This window comes from Girardinichthys multiradiatus, chromosome 3 (assembly GCF_021462225.1).
Source record: "Girardinichthys multiradiatus isolate DD_20200921_A chromosome 3, DD_fGirMul_XY1, whole genome shotgun sequence".
NCBI lineage: Eukaryota > Metazoa > Chordata > Actinopteri > Cyprinodontiformes > Goodeidae > Girardinichthys > Girardinichthys multiradiatus.
Genome location: NC_061796.1, coordinates 17,772,304 through 17,796,325, shown reverse-complemented (window position 1 = coordinate 17,796,325; position 24,022 = coordinate 17,772,304). Strand labels below are relative to the sequence as shown.

Here is a 24,022-nt window from a genome sequence, read left to right as displayed (position 1 = left end):
ACAATAATATTACAGCTGTAATAACGCCACAAATATGCAGAACAGAGGTGCTGCATGCAGCACGTCTACAGATGTTTTCCTACATTTCTGGGTGTGTCCTCTGTCCCGCCCCTGTCATTTCTGTCCAATGGGAACAATGATAGTCACCCGTGTGGCTTTGTTTACAAGTAATGGTTCACTTGCAAAAAGTACAATGTGAAAACAAACTGCACCAAATGAAAAAAATTAAATTCGCTTATGGTCCAGACCAAACAAGCGGACCAAAGGACTTTCTGGTGTGAATACACCCTATCTGGCTCTGACAACAGTCTGAGGAAGGTTTACCCAACTCTTCTCTTTCAACTGAGATGTCTGACTGGTTTCTTTCAAGTCCAACCCATTTCCAGTCACCCAACAGTATCTTAATAAGATCGAGATCTGGGCTTTGACACGGCCCAGGAGTTTACATTTCCTAATTCTCAGACAGTCCTTGGTGGATTCGCTCAGGCGGCCAAGCGCTGCTGCAGCAGAGATTCCCCAAACCATGGAACATCCAACTCTTTGCTTCACAGTTGTTATGTGGTTGCATTCCTGGAATGCTGCATCTGGGTTATGCCACACGTCCTCTGCTCTTGTGTCCAAATACCTTAATTTTAGACTCATCTGTCCTAAGAATATTATTCCAGATGCACAACTTCCACAAAACGTGTGCAGTCTCTTCCTGACTGTAGAGGCATGAACTTTTAAATCAAAAGCAGCAACTGTCCGTTTCATGATGAACTTTTGGGATTTTAGAGACTTCTTTCAGAATCTTGCACTCTGCTCTCAGGATGAATTGGTTTGAACGACCCAACCAGGGCATGAAGGCAGATGTTTTAAATGTCCTCCACTGGTGGATTTTTGTGAAATGGCTTCAAATTATTTTTACACCTCTTTCTAGATTCATAAGTTGCCACAATCTTCTTTCTGAGGGACTCAGACAGCTCCTTCAATCTCACCATGGTGTTTAGTCTCACTTCCACAGTGAGGACACAAAACTAAATGTCTAAGGTTGAAACAGAACAAACCTTAGAAATTTGTAAGTGTTCCAATTAATTCCTTACCAGAAATTGCATCTTTATTACATTTTACAGAAAATATGTAAAGATCTTTTCTTCATTTTTTTGCTTATTGCACTGCTTGATTTTTATCAGTATTGTTAAAATTTAATTCGATATCCTTGTGTCCAAAACACAGACTGGGGAATGGTGTCCTAATTTTGTCACATGACTGTAGCTGACTTTATGCTGGTGACTGTGGGTGTACCAGTTACCTTGCAAACAGTTTCAGAGTCCCAGGGCAGGATGGTCCTTAGATCGATGACCTCACAGGACACCCCTAGTTTCTCTTGAGCCATGTTGGCCACCTCCCTCAACACATGGATCTAAATAGGAGATGAAAGGGAAGACATGTATTGTTGTTTACACTTTGGCTTGACTACATGGTCAGTCTGGTTCAGTTCAATTCCCAGAATACTACAAAAACAAAAAAAATTACGATTATCACCGAGATATTTACATTTTTCCCTGTCCTGACAAATGTTTATTAACTGAATGGGTGAGTTCATGTCTTCTTTCAGTGTCCTCTCATCTGGCACTGGTTTGATTCATGGACCAGTTAGCCAATCTATTCAGACCCATGAATGGCTTAAATCATTGTTGGATTCATGTCAAGAAACCAAATCGAACCTGTCTTACTCAAAATCAGTGGTTTTGTTCTGAGCTTTAACTCAACATTCTACACAGCTTTGTCTGACACATAGACGATCCTTACAAGTAATCAATTCGTATTATATAGTTTTATTTTGTAAAGCAATTCAGAAGCAGGTTTGGAAACATATCTATTTGATGCAGAAAAGACTAGATTTAGGAGCTTATTGTGAATCAATCTAAACTCAATCAAGTGAAATTTGTCTGATTTTAAAAATTTAGGGGCAGGATGGGATAAGCCAATGTTTCTCCATCCTCACTTTTAAACCTTACCTGTTACCTTGTTTTATGAATAAAAATATGAAAACTTTATATTGTCCACTTGTGTGGATATATGTCTTTGGCTTTTACCCAACAATACCACACAAAACATATACATCTTCTGTGGTCATCATTCATTATTTCAGAAATAAAATTAAAGAAATTGTCAAATATGCGAAGGACAAACCAGGTGAAAGTATATGAGCCCTGTTTAAAAACATTACAGGTAAACTGATTTACTCCTGCAACATGTATGTAGCAAGGTTATCATCCTCACACTATTTTGTAAAATATGAAAAACAATAAATACAACAAAATTATACAGAGGGGCAGCAAGAAGAAACTGCCAACATTTGAGCAAGAAAAAAACAAAAAAAAAACAGGCTTTAATGGAGATGTTGCAGCTGAAAGCCCTCGGACCTTCTGCTACCCTGCAGGTACATAACACCCTGGATTAGCAACAATAAGGAGTCCGGCTACATTTGAATGCATGAATGATTCCTGGTGAGCTACGGGTCGTTTTATAACAGGCTGCAGAAAATGAAACCTCTCTGGTAAAAAGAAAGGCAACAATAGAAGGCGCACAGCAGAACCCACAGCGTTAAACATCAGCATCCGAGAAAAGCCTTGATGCTTTGTGGATGACTCTGTGAACCCAGTCCAAGACTACCGGCTGTGAAACCTTGCTGTGACAACGGGGCTTTGTGATGGACTTACAGTTAATCCACGGCTGGCCTTTGTGGCATTAAATGCCATTTAATGAAGAAGGGACATGGCTCCAATGGTCATAAAAACATTACTGAAATTGAATTAGAACTCAAAACTGTTCAGGTGATACATTTTGAAGGTGTCATTGACCACATCACGTACCTGTGTCCCCCAGGCAACCAGCGTGACATCACTTCCTTCCTGTAGGATCTCAGCTTGCGAGAGAGGGATGGTGTAGGAGTCGACTGGAACCTGCTCCACTGAGGAAACACACATACACACTCAGACATTATATGCAAGCTCACATTCAAAAGACACTATGGCTGTGGCTCAACACACTCATTCATCATTCCACTATGTACTCTGTGATTTTTATGCAAAATACTTTGAACCCTAAACCAGCAGTATCCCTAAATAATAGACCAGATGACAAAGTGGTGAAAGACGAGACCATCAAACAAATGAAAAAAGTCTTACTCTTCAACATTTTAGCTGGATAGTTTCAAATGCTGCTTGAAGCATTTACCAGAATCCCTTCTCTCATGACAGGCTGAGAGCTTTTATGAGCACAATCGAATACATGATCCAATCAGATCTGCTTCCAGCTTCAGGCCTATAACTGATTAATCTTCCCTACAACACATTAATGGGATGAGGTAAAGAAAACGAGACCCACAGAAAAACAAAGTATCAGTCCAAAAGGGAAAGCCTCGCGGTAAGTCTCTCTTTGAACTAAAACCAACACAAAGTACATGTGAGTGTTTGGTTTAAATCAAACTAAACTTCTTGGAAACTTTAAGGCAAGGAACAAATTCCTTGCCTTAAAGTTTGCTGCTGCAAACCATTTTAAACAATATTCCTAATTGTATTATTGATAGGCACATTTAACATTGTGACTTTCGCCACAATCTTGGCATTTCATTGGATTTCTAAAGAGTTCAATCTGAAAAATATTACAGAGAGGCCACATAAACAGACAATTAGACTGAGACCTTTCTGGAAACCTTGTAACCTGATGCTTTAAAACCATTTAATAGGTCTAAGTGCATAAGGAGTGTTGCCAGTCTGTTTTACATGGCAAAAAGTTCATTATGGTTTATGCCAGATACTTCTACAATGGACAGGCTTTAAATATCCAACCTACAATGAGCAAAAACTAAAACCACGTTGGAAGACAGACAGACAGCTTTTAGACTAAGCGATGGGGAATTAAATATGGAAATAAAAATTTCCATGCACTATTTTCAGTAAAAAGTTGTCTTTAGAAATAGGTTTTAAGACGGATGTTCACTTAACTTCAAATCATAAACCCCATCATAGGCTAAACCTCAACACTTCTAACTTGTTTAAGAAAACCAGAGAAAAAACAGCAACCTGCAGAGAAAATAGTAAGCCAGTCTGACACGAATAAAAGCAGTCCCTAAATGGAGATGTCGCGTGACATCAATAACTGAGTAATTAATAACTGCATCATAGCCTTTGGAATCAGAATTGTTATGTGACTGAAGATTAGCAGCTACATACTACAGGTCCTTCTCAAAATATTAGCATATTGTGATAAAGTTCATTATTTTCCATAATGTAATGATGAAAATGTATCATTCATATATTTTAGATTCATTGCACACTAACTGAAATATTTCAGGTCTTTTATTGTCTTAATACGGATAATTGTGGAATACAGCTCATGAAAACCCAAAATTCCTATCTCACAAAATTAGCATATTTCATCCGACCAATAAAAGAAAAGTGTTTTTAATACAAAAAACGTCAACCTTCAAATAATCATGTACAGTTATGCACTCAATACTGGGTCGGGAATCCTTTTGCAGAAATGACTGCTTCAATGCGGCGTGGCATGGAGGCAATCAGCCTGTGGCACTGCTGAGGTCTTATGGAGGCCCAGGATGCTTCGATAGCGGCCTTTAGCTCATCCAGAGTGTTGGGTCTTGAGTCTCTCAACGTTCTCTTCACAATATCCCACAGATTATCTATGGGGTTCAGGTCAGGAGAGATGACAGGCCAATTGAGCACAGTGATACCATGGTCAGTAAACCATTTACCAGTGGTTTTGGCACTGTGAGCAGGTGCCAGGTCGTGCTGAAAAATGAAATCTTCATCTCCATTAAGCTTTTCAGCAGATGGAAGCATGAAGTGCTCCAAAATCTCCTGATAGCTAGCTGCATTGACCCTGCCCTTGATAAAACACAGTGGACCAACACCAGCAGCTGACACGGTACCCCAGACCATCACTGACTGTGGGTACTTGACACTGGACTTCTGGCATTTTGGCATTTCCTTCTCCCCAGTCTTCCTCCAGACTCTGGCACCTTGATTTCTGAATGACATGGAGAATTTGCTTTCATCCGAAAAAAGTACTTTGGACCACTGAGCAACAGTCCAGTGCTGCTTCTCTGTAGCCCAGGTCAGGCGCTTCTGCCGCTGTTTCTGGTTCAAAAGTGGCTTGACCTGGGGAATGCGGCACCTGTAGCCCATTTCCTGCACACGCCTGTGCACGGTGGCTCTGGATGTTTCTACTCCAGACTCAGTCCACTGCTTCCGCAGGTCCCCCAAGGTCTGGAATCGGCCCTTCTCCACAATCTTCCTCAGGGTCCGGTCACCTCTTCTCGTTGTGCAGCGTTTTCTGCCACACTTTTTCCTTCCCACAGACTTCCCACTGAGGTGCCTTGATACAGCACTCTGGGAACAGCCTATTCATTCAGAAATTTCTTTCTGTGTCTTACCCTCATGCTTGAGGGTGTCAATAGTGGCCTTCTGGACAGCAGTCAGGTCGGCAGTCTTACCCATGATTGGGGTTTTGAGTGATGAACCAGGCTGGGAGTTTTAAAGGCCTCAGGAATCTTTTGCAGGTGTTTAGAGTTAACTCGTTGATTCAGATGATTAGGTTCATAGCTCGTTTAGAGACCCTTTTAATAATATGCTAATTTTGTGAGATAGGAATTTTGGGTTTTCATGAGCTGTATGCCGCAATCATCCGTATTAAGACAATAAAAGACCTGAAATATTTCAGTTAGTGTGCAATGAATCTAAAATATATGAATGTTAAATTTTTATCATTACATTATGGAAAATAATGAACTTAATCACAATATGCTAATATTTTGAGAAGGACCTGTATATGCATATTAGACTCCAAATATGACATTTAGGCTATGAACCGTGCTCCTAAATGTCTGACAATTATTAATACCAAACTGAACCATTATTTTAAAACAAGTTTCTTGATGTCATAATGTAAATACGCCAGGTCTGGAAATCACTAATTCCAGAATGTGAAACTTGTTTGACAAGTACCTTTTCACAAACTTGCAGAAATATAATAAAAATTGCAGCATTCTATGAGGAAGAGAGGAAACACATTATTCTTGCTGTACTATGCTGCAACTCCCAAAGAGGATATTAAACTTAAATGAGAAACGACGCAAATAAAGCCACTGCCGATAATTCAGACACCTGCTCCCGGTTGCCCTGGTTACCCACATCCATCTGTAAGACGAGGCTGCTTACATTACAATACTACATCCCCTGTCAGCACTCTCCCAGCTACTAAATCCTACAAAGCTTTCAAAAGTCAAAGATAATTCCACCTTTATATTATAAAATATTAAGGACATCAATAGTGAAAACCAAGAGTCAAGTTTGCATCTAGCTTGATGTTCTGCCACATATTCTGTCACGCAACTATACAGCCTGAACTAGACAAGAGAGGAAAAACGTCTAGTGTCGGTTAAAACATCTGTTTGAGTATGACACTGTCACCCCCGTACAAATTACCTTCAGCTGTCCCCGCTCCTGCTATCATCTACAATAATAATTATCTGTCTCCCTTCTAATCATTCCACACACATGTTGGCCATGGCAATACCCTTTCAGTGCTAAGGGGACTTTTGATGCAATGTTTTGTTTTTCCTCTATTTTGCTTAGTTTCAAACAGCCAACACACACGAGCCCTTACAACTAGCATATTAATGTAAACTATAATTAGTAAGAAGGAAAGATGTAACAATCAGAATTTTGAATTTTTGAGTGTCTGACTAGCTGATCATCAGTCCAGGCCTATCAGGCTGAAAATTAAGCACCAGGTGATGATGGTAGAGAGACAGACCTAGACATGTTAGATAGTAACCTACCCCATCCCCCTGGGTTCTTGTCTGCCTTTGTGGTAATAAGTCAAAAAGATTTGTCCAAGTGAATCTTCCACAGATTTGCTGTGATCTCCATTTGCTTGAGCCCTTTATTCAAAATCTCTTTGGCACCTAAGTCGGGTCAAAGAGGGTCTTTAATTACAATGATGAAGTTCATTGATGTATGGGCCAGCAGTAACTGCTACTACTGTAGAGATGTCTGTGTGGTTGCGTAGTCTAAGCCAGAATGACGACGTAAAGGTCGGATGAAATGTAACATGACCATTCTGACTGTACGCTTTAAAAAAACTATCGGCTACATATCCCATTTCGTAGCACATATAAAAGTGTCATGATTCGCTCTGTGACCAATGTTTCACCCTGTGCCTCTTTGGTCTGGGGGCTGCTGCGTCTGTACTTCACTGATGACCTACCTATTGCGAGGCAACACTCCCTTTGCTTCCCCCTTCCACCTGTGTGTCTCAAGAAGTCAAGTGAAGAGACAACTGGAGAGACTGAATAGGAATAAGGCTGCAGGTCCAGATCATGTCAGCCCTAGAGTCCTGAAGGCCTGTGCAGAGCAGCTCTGTGGGATTCTGTAGCACCTCTTCAACCTTAGCCTGGCCCAGAACAAGGTTCCGGTGTTGTGGAAGACCTCCTGTCTTGTTCCGGTACCAAAGAAAACTCACCCATCAGTCCTCAATGTCTATAGACCTGTTGCCCTGACATCTCACATCATGAAGGTCCTAGAGAGACTCCTGTTGGCCCACCTGAGTAAGCAAACAGTAAACCATCAGGACCCTCTTCAGTTTGCTTATCGCTGTGGAGTTGAAGATGCCATCATACACCTGCTTCAACAAACCCACTGTCATCTGGACAAAGCCAGCAGCACTGTGAGGATCATGTTCCTACAGGCTTTGCAGCAAGATGCTGCATATCTTCTATAAGTCTGTTTTGGAAAGTGTGATCTCTTCTGCCATCATCTGCTGGGGAAGCAGCACCAGAGCCAGGGACTTAAAAAAGCTCAACAAGCTGATAAAAAAGGCTGGCTCTGTTCTGGGGACTCCTCTGGAACCTCTGGAGATCATTGTGGAAAGACAGATTCTTCATAAAATGAAGAACATTATGGAGAACCCTGAGCATCCTCTTCATGAGACTGTCCTACAACAACAGAGTGTCTTCAGTCAGAGGCTTCTTCAGATCTGCTGTAAGACGGAGCGCTACAGGAGATCCTTCCTGCCCACAGCCATCAGCATCTACAACGGCTCTTTGAAGAAACCCTCATAATGAGCTACAACAACATTTAATTTCCCTTTGGGATAATTTTTTTTATTGAATTGAATGTCTCTTGGATGTGGAGTGTTGCTGGCTTTCTACTGTTCTCGCCACTATAACTGTTAACCTCAAGGTGACAAACTCACTCACATACACACTTACTACAAATTTCTACACATACATCCCACACAAATAATTTAAATGGTTGAAGATCATACTTTGATGCTGGATGCCGTCTTGACTTAATACAGTCAATCACGCAATTAGGATTCTGTTCTGAGATATTATTTCTGCACAGCAAATCTACCCTGGCACATGAAGGCAACCAGCTTCTCTTTATAGTATGCCTCAAATACCATGGAAAAAAAAAAGAATGAAGCTCCAATTGCTGCCCTAAATTATGCATTACAAGCAATTATCACGTAGCCGTGGCAACAGTTTTTCCATCAGCTGAAAACAAACAAGGGTTTACTGCAATATGTGACGGTGAGATAGCATTTTACATGCCCATAGTTCCCAATAAAAAAGAACTGTTTATCTGATCCTTCAGGAAACTTTGTTATTTGCAAAAACACGTAAAGTTAATGTCTGATATGGTGGTATGGAATTCTGTTGTGCATACCTCGTAAGCAGCCAGCATCAAAGCAAAGTGATAAACGAGGTTCAATCAAAACAAATCAAAGTCAACATTTTGATTTGAATTTAAAATGAGATGTCAACTGACTTACCTGCTGCTCTGTAAAGAATCTTGGGTTCAAAGAATATACATGGGTTGTTGTCAGCAATGCATGAAAGCAGCAGCCCTTTGGCCTGCAGTGGACTACGAGGTATTACAATCTGAGGAACACAAAAGAAAAAATGACATTTCTAAATCTTCTCTAAAACTGAAATACTAAAGAACAATTTATCTTTTGGTTTACGTCACTTGAAGATTTCTAAGTTTAAATCAACCCAAATGTACCCTTACTGAATAAGCGCTTCTCATTAAAAACAGAGCTCTGACCCACAGATACCGATCTCTCTTAAAAATCTCAAAAACAAAATATTTTCCAAACCATAACAAAGGTTTATAGTAAACAAAATGATTTGTTCAAAAAGAGCTCAACGTTTGGGAGCTGTTTCTCTGTGTCATTTTTAGTAAAATCCTGCAGTTATGAACTTTACTCAACACAGATGTTAGGATCAATAAACATTTTTGCACACCTTGAAATGGGCAGATCAATTCAACCTAAATAACAGTTTTGTTTAAGTTGTTTGAAAGATAATAAAAAAGCTGTTGTTAGTGTAAAACTTTCATTGTAATTATAGTGCAGACTTTAAGAAGTCTTTATACGATCTTTAATATTCAACTCAAAAATATGTAACACTGAGACCAGAGGCGACGTCACACTGGGTGAGAAAAATGAGTTGACGTTGCACGGCTCTGCAGTTCAACAAGATTTTGCTCATTTTAAGGTGTGAAAATGATACATTTTCACACCTTAAACTGTCTTTAGCTTCTAATAGTAGCGGTTAGTATGAGAAGCGCAGTTAGCAAATGTAACTGCATTTATAAATTAATTTTAAACTGCAGTCTCAGTGTGTATTTGGCATTTTTAATATTTATTGGTCACAAGTTTCTACCAAAACCTTACTTCAAAAACTCTCCCTTTAACTCTTGTGCTAAAACCTTCATAAACCTACAAATAAGCTGCCTCATTATCCTGAAGTTATACATTTATCATCATCTTTTCTCTCTACTACAATTATGAGCTAATATTCAGATAAAAAAACCCTATAATGAAAACAGAGGGGAAACTAATTTATTCTTGAGAGGCTTTGTGTCAAATGGAGGAACCAGTAATGATAGCGTGCAGAAGGATTAGCATTCAGCTGTATGACCTTTGCAGAAAAACATCATGGCTGGTGCTCTCATAGTAACAGTTAAATTGTATAATCCATTCTCTTTGCCATTCTTATTAACTGGAACTGAATGGAAATATTTCGGACCTCAATGATATTTTTTTAAAATGGGAGATTTTCTCACCACTATTGTATGTTAAAGTCTCAAAACATGGCGCATTGCACTGTAATGGCATATTAATGACATACAAGGCCAAATTTATACCCCCAGCAGATTTAGATTTATAAATATTTTCATTTAGCCAATAACTTTGAAATAAAATAGTTATCTGTTTTTGCTTACAATTTATGTCGAATTATTTCTTCTTAATGACCAAAGGAAAACTCTGTATTAACATTACTGCAATCTAGTCTTTCTTAGAACAGCTGACCAGCATTTTGCACGTTTTTACTGGTATTTTGATGATTTGACTTGGGTGATGAGCACCGAGTCTTTGAGGATGGAAGCCCCCTCACTGTCACTCTCTTCTTTAGCCTCCTCCACAAATTTTATATCGAATTCAAGAGAGGACCCTGGATGGGCCATTAAAAAAACGTTAAAAGACTACTTTAAACCTAAATCTGCCAGGTGCATGACATTTTGATTGTAAGACAACATGCATGTCATCATACATACAAATTTGTAGTCGTCAAGAACCCCTCATGACGACTACAAAATCGAGGCACGTGACGTCGCCCGGTACGGCGGAGCCGGGGTCCTACCCTGGAGCCAGGCCTGGGGTCGGGACTCGTCGGAGAGCGCCTGGTGGCTGGGTTGCTCCTCGCGGGACCCGGCCGGGCCAAGCCCAAACGAGAAACGCGAGACCCTCCCCCAGTGGGCCCACCACCTGCAGGGGGAACCGTGAGGGACCGGTGCAAAGAGGATTGGGCGGCGGACGAAGGTGAAGACCTTGACGGCCCGATCCCCGGATGCTTAGGCTGGCTCTAGGGACGTGGAATGTCACCTCGCTGGGGGGCAAGGAGCCTGAGCTTGTGCGGGAGGTCGAGAGATATCAACTAGAAATAGTCGGGCTCGCCTCCACACACAGCGTGGGCTCTAAAACCCATCTCCTTGAGAGGGGCTGGACTCTCTTCTACTCTGGAGTGGCCCACGGGGAGAGGCGGCGGGGTGGGTTTGCTTGTCGCCCCCCAGCTCAGCCGTCTCGTGTTGGGGTTTACCCCAGTGGATGAGAGAGTCACATCCCTGCGCCTTTGGGTTGGGGAGAGGTCTCTGACTATCATTTCAGCCTACGGGCCGAGTGGTAGTGCAGAGAACTCTTGGCGTCCCTGTCGGGGGTGCTGGATAGTGCCCTTCCTGGGGACTCCATTATTCTGCTGGGGGACTTCAACGCCCACGTGGGAAACGACAGTGACACCTGGAGAGGCGTGATCGGGAGGAATGGCCTCCCCGATCTGAATACGAGCGGTGTTTTGTTATTGGACTTCTGTGCTAGTCACGGATTGTCTATAATGAACACCATGTTCAAACATAAGGGTGTCCATCAGTGCACTTGGCACCAGGACACCCTAGGCAGGAGGTCAATGATCGACTTTGTTGTCGTATCATCAGACCTTCGGCCGCATGTTTTGGACACTCGGGTGAAGAGAGGGGCTGAGCTGTCCACTGATCACCACCTGGTGGTGAGTTGGATCCGCTGGAGGAGGAGAAAGCCGGACAGACTTGGCAGTCCCAAGCGCATAGTGAGGGTCTGCTGGGAACGTCTGGCAGGGCCCTCGGCCAGGGATGTATTCAACTCTCACCTCCGGGAGAGCTTTGACCAGATTCCGAGTGATGTTGGAGACATAGAGTCCGAGTGGACCATGTTCTCCACATCTATTGTCGATGCTGCTGCCCGTAGCTACAGCCGTAAGGTCTGCGGTGCCTGTCGCGGCGGCAATCCCCGAACCCGGTGGTGGACACCGGCAGTAAGGGACGCTGTCAAGCTGAAGAAGGAATCCTAACGGCTGTGGTTGGCTTGTGGGACTCCTGAGGCGGCTGATGGGTACCGTGGGGCCAAGCGTGCCGCGGCCCAGGCGGTGGCAGAGGCAAAAACTCGGACCTGGGAGTAGTTCGGTGAGGCCACGGAGAAGGACTACCGGTTGGCCTTGAAGCGATTCTGGCAAACTGTCCCCCGCCTCAGGAGGGGGAAGCAGTGCTTCACCAACACTGTTTACTGTGGGGGTGGGGAGCGGCTGACCTCGACTGAGGACATTATCGGCCGGTGAAAGGAGTACTTCAAGGATCTCCTCAATCCTGCCATCACGTATTCCCTGGTGGAAACAGCGGCTGGGGACTCGGGGTTGGACTCTTTCATCACCCAGGCTGAAGTCACGAGGTGGTTAAAAAGCTCCGCGGTGGCAGGGCTTCGGGGTTGGATGAGAGCCGCCCTGAGTACCTCAAGTCTCTGGATGTTGTGGGGCTGTCATGGTTGACACGCCTCTTCAACATTGCATGGCGGACGGGGACAGTGCCTTTGGATTGGCAGACTGGGGTGGTGGTCCCCCTTCATAAGAAGGGTGACCGGAGGGTGTGTTCCAACTACAGGGGATCACACTCCTTGTCCTCTTCAGGTTGGAGGGGAGTTCCTGCCTCAAGTGGAGGAGTTTAAGTATCTCGGGGTCTTGTTCACGAGTGAGGGAAGAATGATCGACAGACGGATCAGTGCAGCTGTCACAGTAATGGGGGCGCTGTGCCGGTCCGTTGTGGTGAAGAGAGAGCTGAGCCGAAAAGCGAAGCTCTCGATTTACTGGTCGGTCTACGTTCCTACCCTCACCTATGGCCATGAACTTTGGGTCATGACCGAAAGAACGAGATCCCGGATACAAGCGGCTGAAATGAGTTTCCTCCGTAGGGTGGCCGGGCACTCCCTTAGAGATAGGGTGAGGAGCTCGGCCATCCGGGAGGGGCTCAGAGTAGAGACGCTGCTCCTCCACATCGAGAGGAGCCAGTTGAGGTGGCTCGGGCATCTATACCGGATGCCTCCTGGACGCCTTCCTCGGGAGGTGTTCCAGGCTCGTCCCACTGGGAGCAGGTCCAGGGACGGCCCAGGACACGCTGGAGGGACTATGTCTCTCGGCTGGCCTGGGAACGCCTTGGGCTCCCCCTGGAGGAGCTGGAGGAGGTGTCTGGGGAGAGGGACGTCTGGGCGTTTCTGCTGAGTCTGCTGCCCCCGCGACCCGGTCCCGGATAAAGCGGAAGACGACGAATATTTATATGATGACATCAATTGGGCTTAACTTATGTTTTCCTCACTCTTGCATCATAACAAGAGAAAAGAACGAAAACCCACAAACTCTACTCTCCCTGAACATCTCAGTCACTAAACTCGACATCAGATGTGGGCAGAGAAACATCATCCAACTGGAAATAAAACTTTTAGTAGTTGCAGAGTCTAAATACAGTACGTATGAGTTCATTGACCTAGCAATGAAGCAGTATTTGCGATTCTGTACACATTGATATCGTGTTGACAACTGTGATTCAATATATTGTGCAGCTCTAGCCGGGGGTATGAATAGTTTACGCTTAATGCTACTTTCTGGGAAACGTTTTTTGAAAACATTTTATGATGCTGTTCCAATGGCACAATTCCAACACCAGGATATTATTCAAAGAGGACTCTATGCTATTTATATTTTTAATTTTACTTTTGTAGAATTCACCTTAATACCAGGGCAGTGGGCGAAAAAGGCTTCAGGGCTTTGAGAGTGATACAAGGATCCGTGGCCAACACAACCCCATGGAGCCCGAATGGTGAGGTTCCCGCAGTCAAACAGGTTTCCAGAACGGTAGCGGTACTTAGCAGCTTCATTCACAATCTGCAAACAAATTAACCTACAATCAGTAACAATGACTGTAAATCTTTAGACAAAAATACAGTATGCATGTCATGTTAACAATGTGTACAACATATGGGCAAGTTCAATCAGTCTGTACCAGATCTAAAAGTTTAACCAACCATGTATTTGCATGTAAAGTAACACTAAACCAAAAGTGTTTTTTTTTTCTGTCAAAGGGTTTATGTTTCACCTCATGAAGAGTTCAAGTAGAAGTGTTTGCACATGTGCAGAGCTGTTCTTATTGCCACTAATAGACTATGAAGTACGACATCAAGAAAACCAGAGAGAACAAAAAGAAGCAGCAGTTGGGTCAGTTCTAAACAACATTTAATACCACAATGTTGCAATGCAGCATTTGACTTTGGCAAATCAAATACTTTAGGCCCTAAAGTATCTAGTGTTCTGTAAACATGTCCATCATTTAAGTCGTAAATTCCCATTGTAATATTTTTCCAAAATAATAAGTCATGTTGACAGAAAGAGTCATTCGACAGAGAAGTAAGATTGTATAAACATGAAGTAACAGGCATAGCAGGCATGGCCTTGGAGGTGGAATGTTGTCCCCGTGAATGTGTTCTCTTCACAGTCCAAAAACATGACTGTAAAGTGAAATGTTTAGTTTCTTTATCAAAAAGGTCTGATTGTTCCAATTTTAACTCAGTTTATTATTTTGTTTCAGTTTTAGCAACAATTATGTTTTCCATTTGTATTTTTTGCTGTTTGAGTTATTAATTATGACAAGTACTATTATAAGTTTTAAGAAAAAATTGTTCTATACTATTCTTGATTTTACAATGTATGGTCTCAAGTTTAGCATCCAAGTTACTCTACACCATTGAATTTCCAAAGAAATTCAAAAGAATCTTAGTTTAATTATTAGACATTTGTGACATTTCTAGTGAACTGCAATTTATTTTGTTTGCAGATGAGACAAATATGTTTTGTTCTGGGAATGACAAAGACTAATTGTAAAAAAGACAGTTAGGGAAATTGTTAATCTCAAGAAGTAGTTTTATGATTTTTTTTTTAAGTTGCATAAAAAAAATTGTTATTGGGAGTAATTTGGGATTGGAAATTGGTGATCTCATATAGTCTACATAAAACAAAAACATGCAAAAGCATTGCAATTTTGAACAAGGCAATGCTTGTTTTGCTGTCATCAACATTTAATATTTGGCATTGTTTCTTTATTCTTTTGTATTTGATTTACTGTTTGGGATTAACACCTATGTGAGTCACACTAAACCTTTGTTCTGTAGATTTTAAGAGAGGATAAGTCTGTTCTAAAAGGTAAATGTTGAAATTTACAGATTTAAGACATTTGATAAATGTGTTAGTTATGAACAAAAGATGAAAGAAATTATTGCTACAAACGGAGAAGGCTTTGTATTATCCAATTATAAGGACTACTGGGGAAAATAATTTTTAACAGCAGCATCAACGACATATCCTTTTTAAATTGTATCCAATTTAGGAAATCCAACAAAGAAAAAATAATGAACCATCATGAACATCTTTTCTGTCCAGCAACTACAGATGGAAAATAGCCTTTTGGCTAATTCTGGAAAAATTGCAGCAATGCCATTAATGTACAAAGACCCTGTCAAATAAAACAATTTTAATCTAACGTATACTATTCTATTGTTTGAGAAAGATAAAAGGGTTGGTTCTGTATATATTTAAATTGGATAAGCATCTGTGTTTATTCTGTTTTAACACAAGAGGTGCCAGTTAAATAAGATGTTTAAGTGTCGAGCAGCTCCCTTTTTACTCATGGATTTTTGTATATTTATGGTTCAATTTTGACTAGAGTGTAATTGCGGGGAGGGGGGGGGGGGGGGTACAATACAGTATAGTGTAAAACTTCAAAATCTAAATCCCAGATCCATCAGAAATGGATCTGGGATTTAGATTTTGAAGTTTTTAGTGTGTGAAAAGTGGCTAAAGACCACAGCGGTGGACAGGATCTAATTTCATGAGAAGAGGCATCGTCTTTGCTATCAAAGACACTGACAAACTACTTTATTCTTTTAACAAGCTTTTTGAGCCCATGTGTATTCTCCTTATGTCTACAGTTTGTTATACTGGGCATCAGGTTTTTCTTTCTGAAACTCAGGTGGGATATCACTTTGAGTTTTATTCCTCCAAGGTCTGTATCATTTTAAGGAGGAACACAGAAGGAAAAAACAGCCCACTCGTGGTCTTTTGCTAGCTTTTTCTTCTGGATACACCAAACAGGCAACATATTCTGTCAAACAGCTTACATTATCATATGTTCTGCTTTATTTTTGCCTTGACAAAGGAGAGAGGGATTACATTCATCATGGGGAGGACAGGAATAGACAGAATGACAAAAGTGTCACCTTGATGCAAGGTAAAACAGTGGTATTATTTATGTTATTTTCATAACACTGTCATTTCTGCCTCAACAAGGTTGTGCTCTATGTGTCGCTCGCAGCGGAGCTGCACCCCATTGCACAAACACATGCGTGCACAGATCACCCCACCATCCTGCCAGTAGATATGTAAAGGGAGATGGCGAGGGGCAAAAAGAAGCACAGAGAAAACAACAGAAAGTGTCATAAGCGTGGGATCACTTTACACTTAACAGGAAAAAAAAGCACAGGGCAGTTCGTGTATTCATTATTCACAATGTCAAAACCTCCTGATGGCCAAAGCTTTGAACGTAGAGGTTCTGTTGAGCTGCTTAAGCAAGGCCTACTGACGTTGGATGCAATAAAACTAATTTTGAGTTTCTTAAAAGATCCTGAGGGTTATGGAACAACAGTCTAGTGGTAGACCCAAAAAAATTAAAAATGAGTAGCAGGATCCGATTGGCTGTCCGTCATGACGCAGGATGATCATTGGCCCAAATTAAGGCCATACCTGGAGCTGACTGCAGCCCAATAGCCATCAGACAGCATCTGTAAGGAAAGTTTTTCAAAAAAAAAAAAAAAAAACAACAAATAACACAAAAAGTCTTCCCAACATTTCCAGTAGCTACCTGGAAACACATGCATCAAGTACGCCTAAACAACTGAAGAATGGTGGCGGTACTCTTTACTGGGTCCTTGTGTCACACTTTGATTTCCGTTTTGGGTTTTTTTGAACTATGGTGTAAAACTTTAGATCAGCTGATGAACAGCTAATTATAGATAAGTAGTTGTTTTCAATAAATTGTCTGCTCAAAATATTTTGTCTCTTGCTCCCACGTCTTCCAAGCAACACCATCCTACATCATCATTAGTAGATTTTGCCAGAGCAGTGGGAAAGTGTCTTACCTGGTCAAATGCTGGAAAGATATAGTCTGCAAATTGGATCTCAGCAATGGCTGTGGCACCAGCAACAGCGGCACCGATGCCAAATCCCACAATCCCCTGCTCACAAAGTGGAGTGTTGAAGACTCTGTCCTTACCTGGGAATCAAGCAGAACCAAGAGGGGAATCAGAAAAGGATGGTGTCATTAATAAGGACAAATAAGAAAGCAGGGGTAACTACTATTTTGTAGAAAACATCCTTGCCTTAGCTATGATGACAATGATTTCAGTTTAGCCTGCTGGATGACCATGTGGAATAAATAGTAACCCTTCTGAGACACATTTGATTTTAACTGATGGTATCTTGAAATCATTCCCTTTACCTTTATGTCATGTGATCCTAAACGTCAATGAAGTGAGTCTCCCTTAACTGCATTAAACCAATCCAGCGATCTACTCACGCAACCCCCGTGTGGAGCAAAAAACAGAAAGAAAAAATATATATTTCCATTCTCCACCCTATAATCTGAAAAAGAACCACAAGAGTGGGAAACTAAATTTGGGTTGCGAGTGTTATTTTTGTCATCTTTGTGTATTTGCCAATCCTTTATTTCTGTTGTGCTGGAGAGTGAGCTGCTGAGCAGTGAAATTCTGCCCTTATGTGCCCTCTGAGCTTAAAACGTCAGCGAGCGCCACAAATCCTCCAGAGGAATGAGCCAGAAATCAAATGTTATCAAAACTTTAGAGTCTTAAGTCAGACCCAAATGGGCAGCTTCATGTAAAAGTAAATTACACACGCTTTGGTGCTTTAAATGTATTCAGGAACAGGACAGATACAGACATTTGCAAACCTGACGTTTTTGCTTTAGCTGTTACAATGTTAAAAATACATCAAATGTAGCAGTTAAATTTATGCTCAACTGTCTAAACAACAGAGGGGAGTCAAGCTGAACAGAGGACTCAGTGTGTTTTTGTTGTGCTCAGGGAGACCATACTCAGGGGTGGCCGGCGAGCAGCGAGCAACCAGGTGCTGTAAAGCCTAATCACAAGTGAGGCACTGTTGTAAAAAGCCATTCATATAGTATCTGCCCTGTCTTAACCTCTGCTCTGTGTAATCACCGCCGGTGGTCGAGGTGTGTGCATCATCCCTTTCTGTAGTGAGAGGGATAAAAACAGCTTTGCGCTCGTCACAGTACACAAGGATGAGATGGAAAATAATGATCCCTCTCCAAAGGTCAGCACTTCTGACGTCAATAAAAACAAAGACGGGCCAGCTACATTCAGCAGGATCTCAGACTTCTGGCTTTTAAATCTGTTAATGAAATAAAGAGAAAATACATTTAAACCAGGGAACTAGTGACTATTTATTTCCCTGATTAACAACTTTGATGGCATTGTTTCCTGACTCAGTTGGATGGTACTGAAAGAACTGAATGTTACCACGACCAATTTAGTTGTGTCTTCTCACAGTCACCTTTGTTGTGTAATGTGGAAATATATATTTAGGTTATAGGAGCACAGTAGACCAGAATAACCAGATTTGTCAAACATAAGCAACAATTCAAAAAAAGAAATGACATTAACAGAAATGTTTCCAACTGAGGTTCAGGACCGAGACATTTGTGACCAGTATGTTTCCATTTCAAGACATGATCAAAGAAAAATCATACACTAAACAAAGACTCTTTAAATCTGTTTGTGGAGAGAAACTTAAACAAGCTAAGATATGATGCCACAAAATGTTTCATAACGTCTTAAACGCCTACTGACACGCCTCTGAGCAGGGGCTCACTTTGAAGAAACTAAACACAAGCATGCATCTGAACTTTTTTCTAAACGTCCAAAGAATGCAGATTTGCTGATTAGCAATCTGATCCATTATTTCTATTAGTTTAATAATGGCATCACACTATTGCACATCTTGCGTTTCAATGGTACAGGAAGATACGATGCCTTAATAAATAATGCTCCAGCATTGGCTTTATTTACAACAGATATTATTGCATACGAGATTTAATCTCCATCTAAGCTAAGCTGACAGTTATTTTTGTGCATGTCACAAAATTGTGTCGAATAGCAACTCTGAGATACCATATTTACTAAACACGTGTAGTAAATATGAACATTTGGCCCAATAATGACATCCAATAATAATATTGCTGTTATGGCCAACAATCGATATTTACTGATATTCTATATATTACTTATAGTTCTTTACCCTTTCAACACCGTGCCAAAACAACCACACTGCTGACAGTTAAACACCCCCCAACCCTAATCCAACCCCCATCATATGCCTAAACAAATGTCACATGGCTAACCCCCTACAGCTCCTGGATCACATACACAAACCGTAACTGGATGGAAATAAACACTGGTTATTTCTCATGGGGCCGATACAGAAATGCTGAAAACAATTATTAGCATCGGCCGATATTGATGGTAATGTAGATATCCAGGGGTTGGACAATGAAAATTGAAACACCTGTCATTTTAGTGTGGGAGGTTTCATGGCTAAATAGGACCAGCCTGGTAGCCAGTCTTCATTGATTGCACATTGCACCAGTAAGAGCAGAGTGTGAAGGTTCAATTAGCAGGGTAAGAGCACAGTTTTGCTCAAAATATTGAAATGCACACAACATTATGTGTGACATACCAGAGTTCAGAAGAGGACAAATTGTTGGTGCACGTCTTGCTGGCGCATCTGTGACCAAGACAGCAAGTCTTTGTGATGTATCAAGAGCCACGGTATCCAGGGTAATGTCAGCATACCACCAAGAAGGACGAACCACATCCAACAGGATTAACTGTGGACGCAAGAGGAAGCTGTCTGAAAGGGATGTTCGGGTGCTAACCCGGATTGTATCCAAAAAACATAAAACCACGGCTGCCCAAATCACGGCAGGATTAAATGTGCACCTCAACTCTCCTGTTTCCACCAGAACTGTCCGTCAGGAGCTCCACAGGGTCAATATACACGGCCGGGCTGCTATAGCCAAACCTTTGGTCACTCATGCCAATGCCAAACGTCGGTTTCAATGGTGCAAGGAGCGCAAATCTTGGGCTGTGGACAATGTGAAACATGTATTGTTCTCTGATGAGTCCACCTTTACTGTTTTCCCCACATCCGGGAGAGATATGGTATGCAGAAGCCCCAAAGAAGCGTACCACCCAGACTGTTGCATGCCCAGAGTGAAGCATGGTGGTGGATCAGTGATGGTTTGGGCTGCTATATCATGGTATTCCCTTGGCCCAATACTTGTGCTAGATGGGCGCGTCACTGCCAAGGACTACCGAACCATTCTTGAGGACCATGTGCATCCAATGGTTCAAACATTTTATCCTGAAGGCGGTGCCGTGTATCAGGATGACAATGCACCAATACACACAGCAAGACTGGTGAAAGATTGGTTTGATGAACATGAAAGTGAAGTTGAACATCTCCCATGGCCTGCACAGTCACCAGATCTAAATATTATTGAGCCACTTTGGGGTGTTTTGGAGGAGCGAGTCAGGAAACGTTTTCCTCCACCAGTATCACATAGTGACCTGGCCACTATCCTGCAAGAAGAATGGCTTAAAATCCCTCTGACCACTGAGCAGGACTTGTATATGTCATTCCCAAGATGAATTGACGCTGTATTGGCCACAAAAGGAGGCCCTACACCATACTAATAAATTATTGTGGTCTAAAACCAGGTGTTTCAGTTTCATTGTCCAACCCCTGTACTACTAGCTGTACTGGAGAGGGTGCACAAGCAGGGTCTGTCCCTAATTTTGGTAGCTCCCCGTTGGACAGTAAAGTCACGGTATGCCGAGATAGTCAGCCTGCTGGCAGCAGAGCCCAGGCAGCTCAGGTGGGGGAATCTGTCCACAGGACAACTATTAGTCGTGTATTGTACAAATTTGGGTCTTTATGGAAGAGTGGCAAAAAGAATGCCATTATTGAAAGAAAACCATAAGAAATCCTGTTTGCAATTTGCCAGAAGCCATGTTGTGGAAGAAGGTGCTTTGGTCAGACGAGACCAAAAATGCAAAACGCTATGTGTGGCGGAGAACCGACACTGTACATCACCCTGAACACACCATCCCCACTGTCAAACATGGTGGTGGCAGCATCATGGTCTGGGCCTGCTTTTCGTCAGCAGGGACAGGGAAGATGGTCAAAATTGATGGGAAGATGGATGGGGCCAAATACAGGACCATTCTGGAAGAAAACCTGTTGGAGTCTGCAAGAGACCTGAGACTGAGATTTATCTTCGAACAAGACAATGATCCAAAGCATAAAGCCAAATCTACAATGGAATGGTTCACAAATAAACGTATCCAGGTTTTGGAATGGCCAAGTCAAAGTCCAGACCTGAATCCAATCGAGAATCTGTGGAAAGAGCTGAAGACTGCTGTTCACGAACGCTCTCCATCCAACCTCACTGAGCTCGAGCTGTTTTGTAAGGAAGAATGAGCAAGAATTTCAGTCTCTCGATGTGCAAAACTGATAGAGACAAACCCCAAGAGACTTGCAGCTGTAATTGTAGCAAAGGGTGGCGCTACAACGTATTAACTCAAGGGGGCCAAATAATATTGCACGCCCCACTTTTCAGTTTTTTATTTGTTAAAAAAGTTTGGCACATCCATTAAATTTCATTCCACTTCACGATTGTGTCCCATTTGTTGATTCTTCACAAAAAATTTGAATTTTATATTTTTATGTTTGAAGCCTGAAATGTGGCAAGAGGTTGAAAAGTTCAAGGGGGCCGAATACTTTCGCAAGGCACTGTAAAACATAAAATATTATAAAACAATTTCAAGTTCACGTCTTCCATCCATACATTTTATCAGTAGAAAACTTGAAAGAGGCATTTTCAAACCCCATAAAGGCATATGACATAAAGGTCTTTATTACCCCTTTATTGATTATCTGAGTAAAAACATCTTTCTTTTGTTTTATTTGGACACGTCAGAAAATCAGATGTTCATCAGGATTTTCACAATACAGCAGCAACAGGTTCAGCACTCTCTGTCAATGTGGATTTAAGATTATGCATCACAAGTAAAACAGAGCGAACATCCTTTTCCAAGATTTTACTTCCACGGACCAAAAAACACTGATCTCACCCTAATTAAGCATTACAATGCAAAGTCGGAAGCCTCCAAATTAAGGTACTAATAATTGCTGTCTGATAGACAGCACTACAACAAGGGTTCACATTGAGATGGGCTCTCATTTATTAATAGTTCAGCACATAAATCTGAAGCTGTGTTGTGACACAAAATCCATTTGAAAGGAGTAATTGGGATTAAGATACCAGGTAGAATCTATTGAGGATATTTCTAAAACACAGGGCAGCTGGTTATACTGCATCAGTTTATTGCATCAAGTGTGAACAGCTCCCCTCCAACAACACACACATGTGCAGGTGGATCCTTCTGGTCCCTCAGGTGCACAGTGATAATCTGACCAGCATATGCAGTGAGTGGTTAGATTTCTATTCTATGCTCTGCTTCCACCTAGTGGTTAAACAATATTACACAAACAGCTCACAAATGCTCAGTATTGTATATTACCATATTTGTCTCTCAAGCCAACTGTGCATCGGAATACTCCTCCAAAGGCAACGTCTTCCCCGAAGATGACTGCAGATACATAACATAAAAGATTCAAGAGGTTAAATATTTCAAAGTAATTTCAAGTAACACTTTTTAGTGTTCAGAAGCATGAGGGAGGTGTTTTATTAATTATATTCAAATGCCATCAAGTAAAAAAAGAACAGCTACTGAACTAAAATATCTTGATATCTTATCTTGATAGATTTTTACTTATTTTAAAAAGTATAATATATCAAACAACATTTTTAATTGCTTCTGCACCAACATACAAGCAATGTGTGGGACATTTCAACCCTTAACTCTTTGCTTTCATAAATCTGGGTAAGGACATTTAAGAGACATTTGGCATAGAACAGCAAGATGGGGCTACAACTAATGATTATTGTGCTAATGGATTAATCTGTCGAGTACTTTTCGATTAATAATCGGGTAGCAAAATGTGCTTAATAGGAGATTTTTTACAGAATCTGAACCAGGTAAAGTTAAAACTATGCCACTTGAGGAGTTCTGGATAGACCATATTTATAGACAAACAAGGTTTTTCATCTTAAATACAAAACATGTACACTGCTCAAAAAAATAAAGGTAACACTCAAATAACACATCCTAGATCTGAATGAATGAAATATTCTCATTCAATACTTTGTTCTGTACAAAGTTGAAAATGCTGACAACAAAATCACACAAAAATCATCAATGGAAATCAAATTTATTAACCAATGGAGGCCTGGATTTGGTGTCACACACAAAATTAAAGTGGAAAAACACACTACAGGCTGATCCAACTTTGATGTAATGTCCTTAAAACAAGTCAAAATGAGGCTCAGTATTGTGTGTGGCCTCCACGTGTCTGTATGACCTCCCTACAACGCCTGGGCATGCTCCTGATGAGACGCAGGATGGTTTTCTGAGGGATCTCCTCCCAGACCTGGACTAAAGCATCCACCAACATCTGGACATTCTGTGGTGCAACGTGATGTTGGTGGATGGAGCGAGACATGATGTCCCAGATGTACTCAATCAGATTCAGGTCTGGGGAACGGGCGGGTCAGTCCATAGCTTCAATATCTTCATCTTGCAGGAAGTGCTGACACACTCCAGCCACATGAGGTCTACAGGTCCTTCTCAAAAAATTTGCATATTGTGATAAAGTTCATTATTTTCTATAATGTAATGATGAAAATTTAACATTCATATATTTTAGATTCATTGCACACTAACTGAAATATTTCAGGTCTTTTATTGTCTTAATATGGATGATTTTGGCATACAGCTCATGAAAACCCAAAATTCCTTTCTCACAAAATTAGCATATTTCATC

The 24,022-nt window shown here is 41.5% G+C and overlaps 1 protein-coding gene across 2 annotated transcripts in view; it reads right to left on the bottom strand.

Moving 5' to 3' along the window:
* bckdhb (branched chain keto acid dehydrogenase E1 subunit beta) overlaps positions 1-24,022 on the bottom strand; it is an 81,660-nt gene that overhangs the window by 50,210 nt on the left and 7,428 nt on the right. For both annotated transcript variants that reach the window (XM_047362116.1, XM_047362115.1), the window contains exons 3-8: positions 22,660-22,728; positions 17,119-17,252; positions 13,661-13,816; positions 8,845-8,953; positions 2,859-2,956; positions 1,292-1,402 (exon numbers count right to left, since the gene is read on the bottom strand). In XM_047362116.1, the coding sequence (XP_047218072.1) occupies positions 1,292-1,402; positions 2,859-2,956; positions 8,845-8,953; positions 13,661-13,816; positions 17,119-17,252; positions 22,660-22,728 (677 nt within the window). The remainder of the gene's footprint in view (positions 1-1,291; positions 1,403-2,858; positions 2,957-8,844; positions 8,954-13,660; positions 13,817-17,118; positions 17,253-22,659; positions 22,729-24,022) is intronic.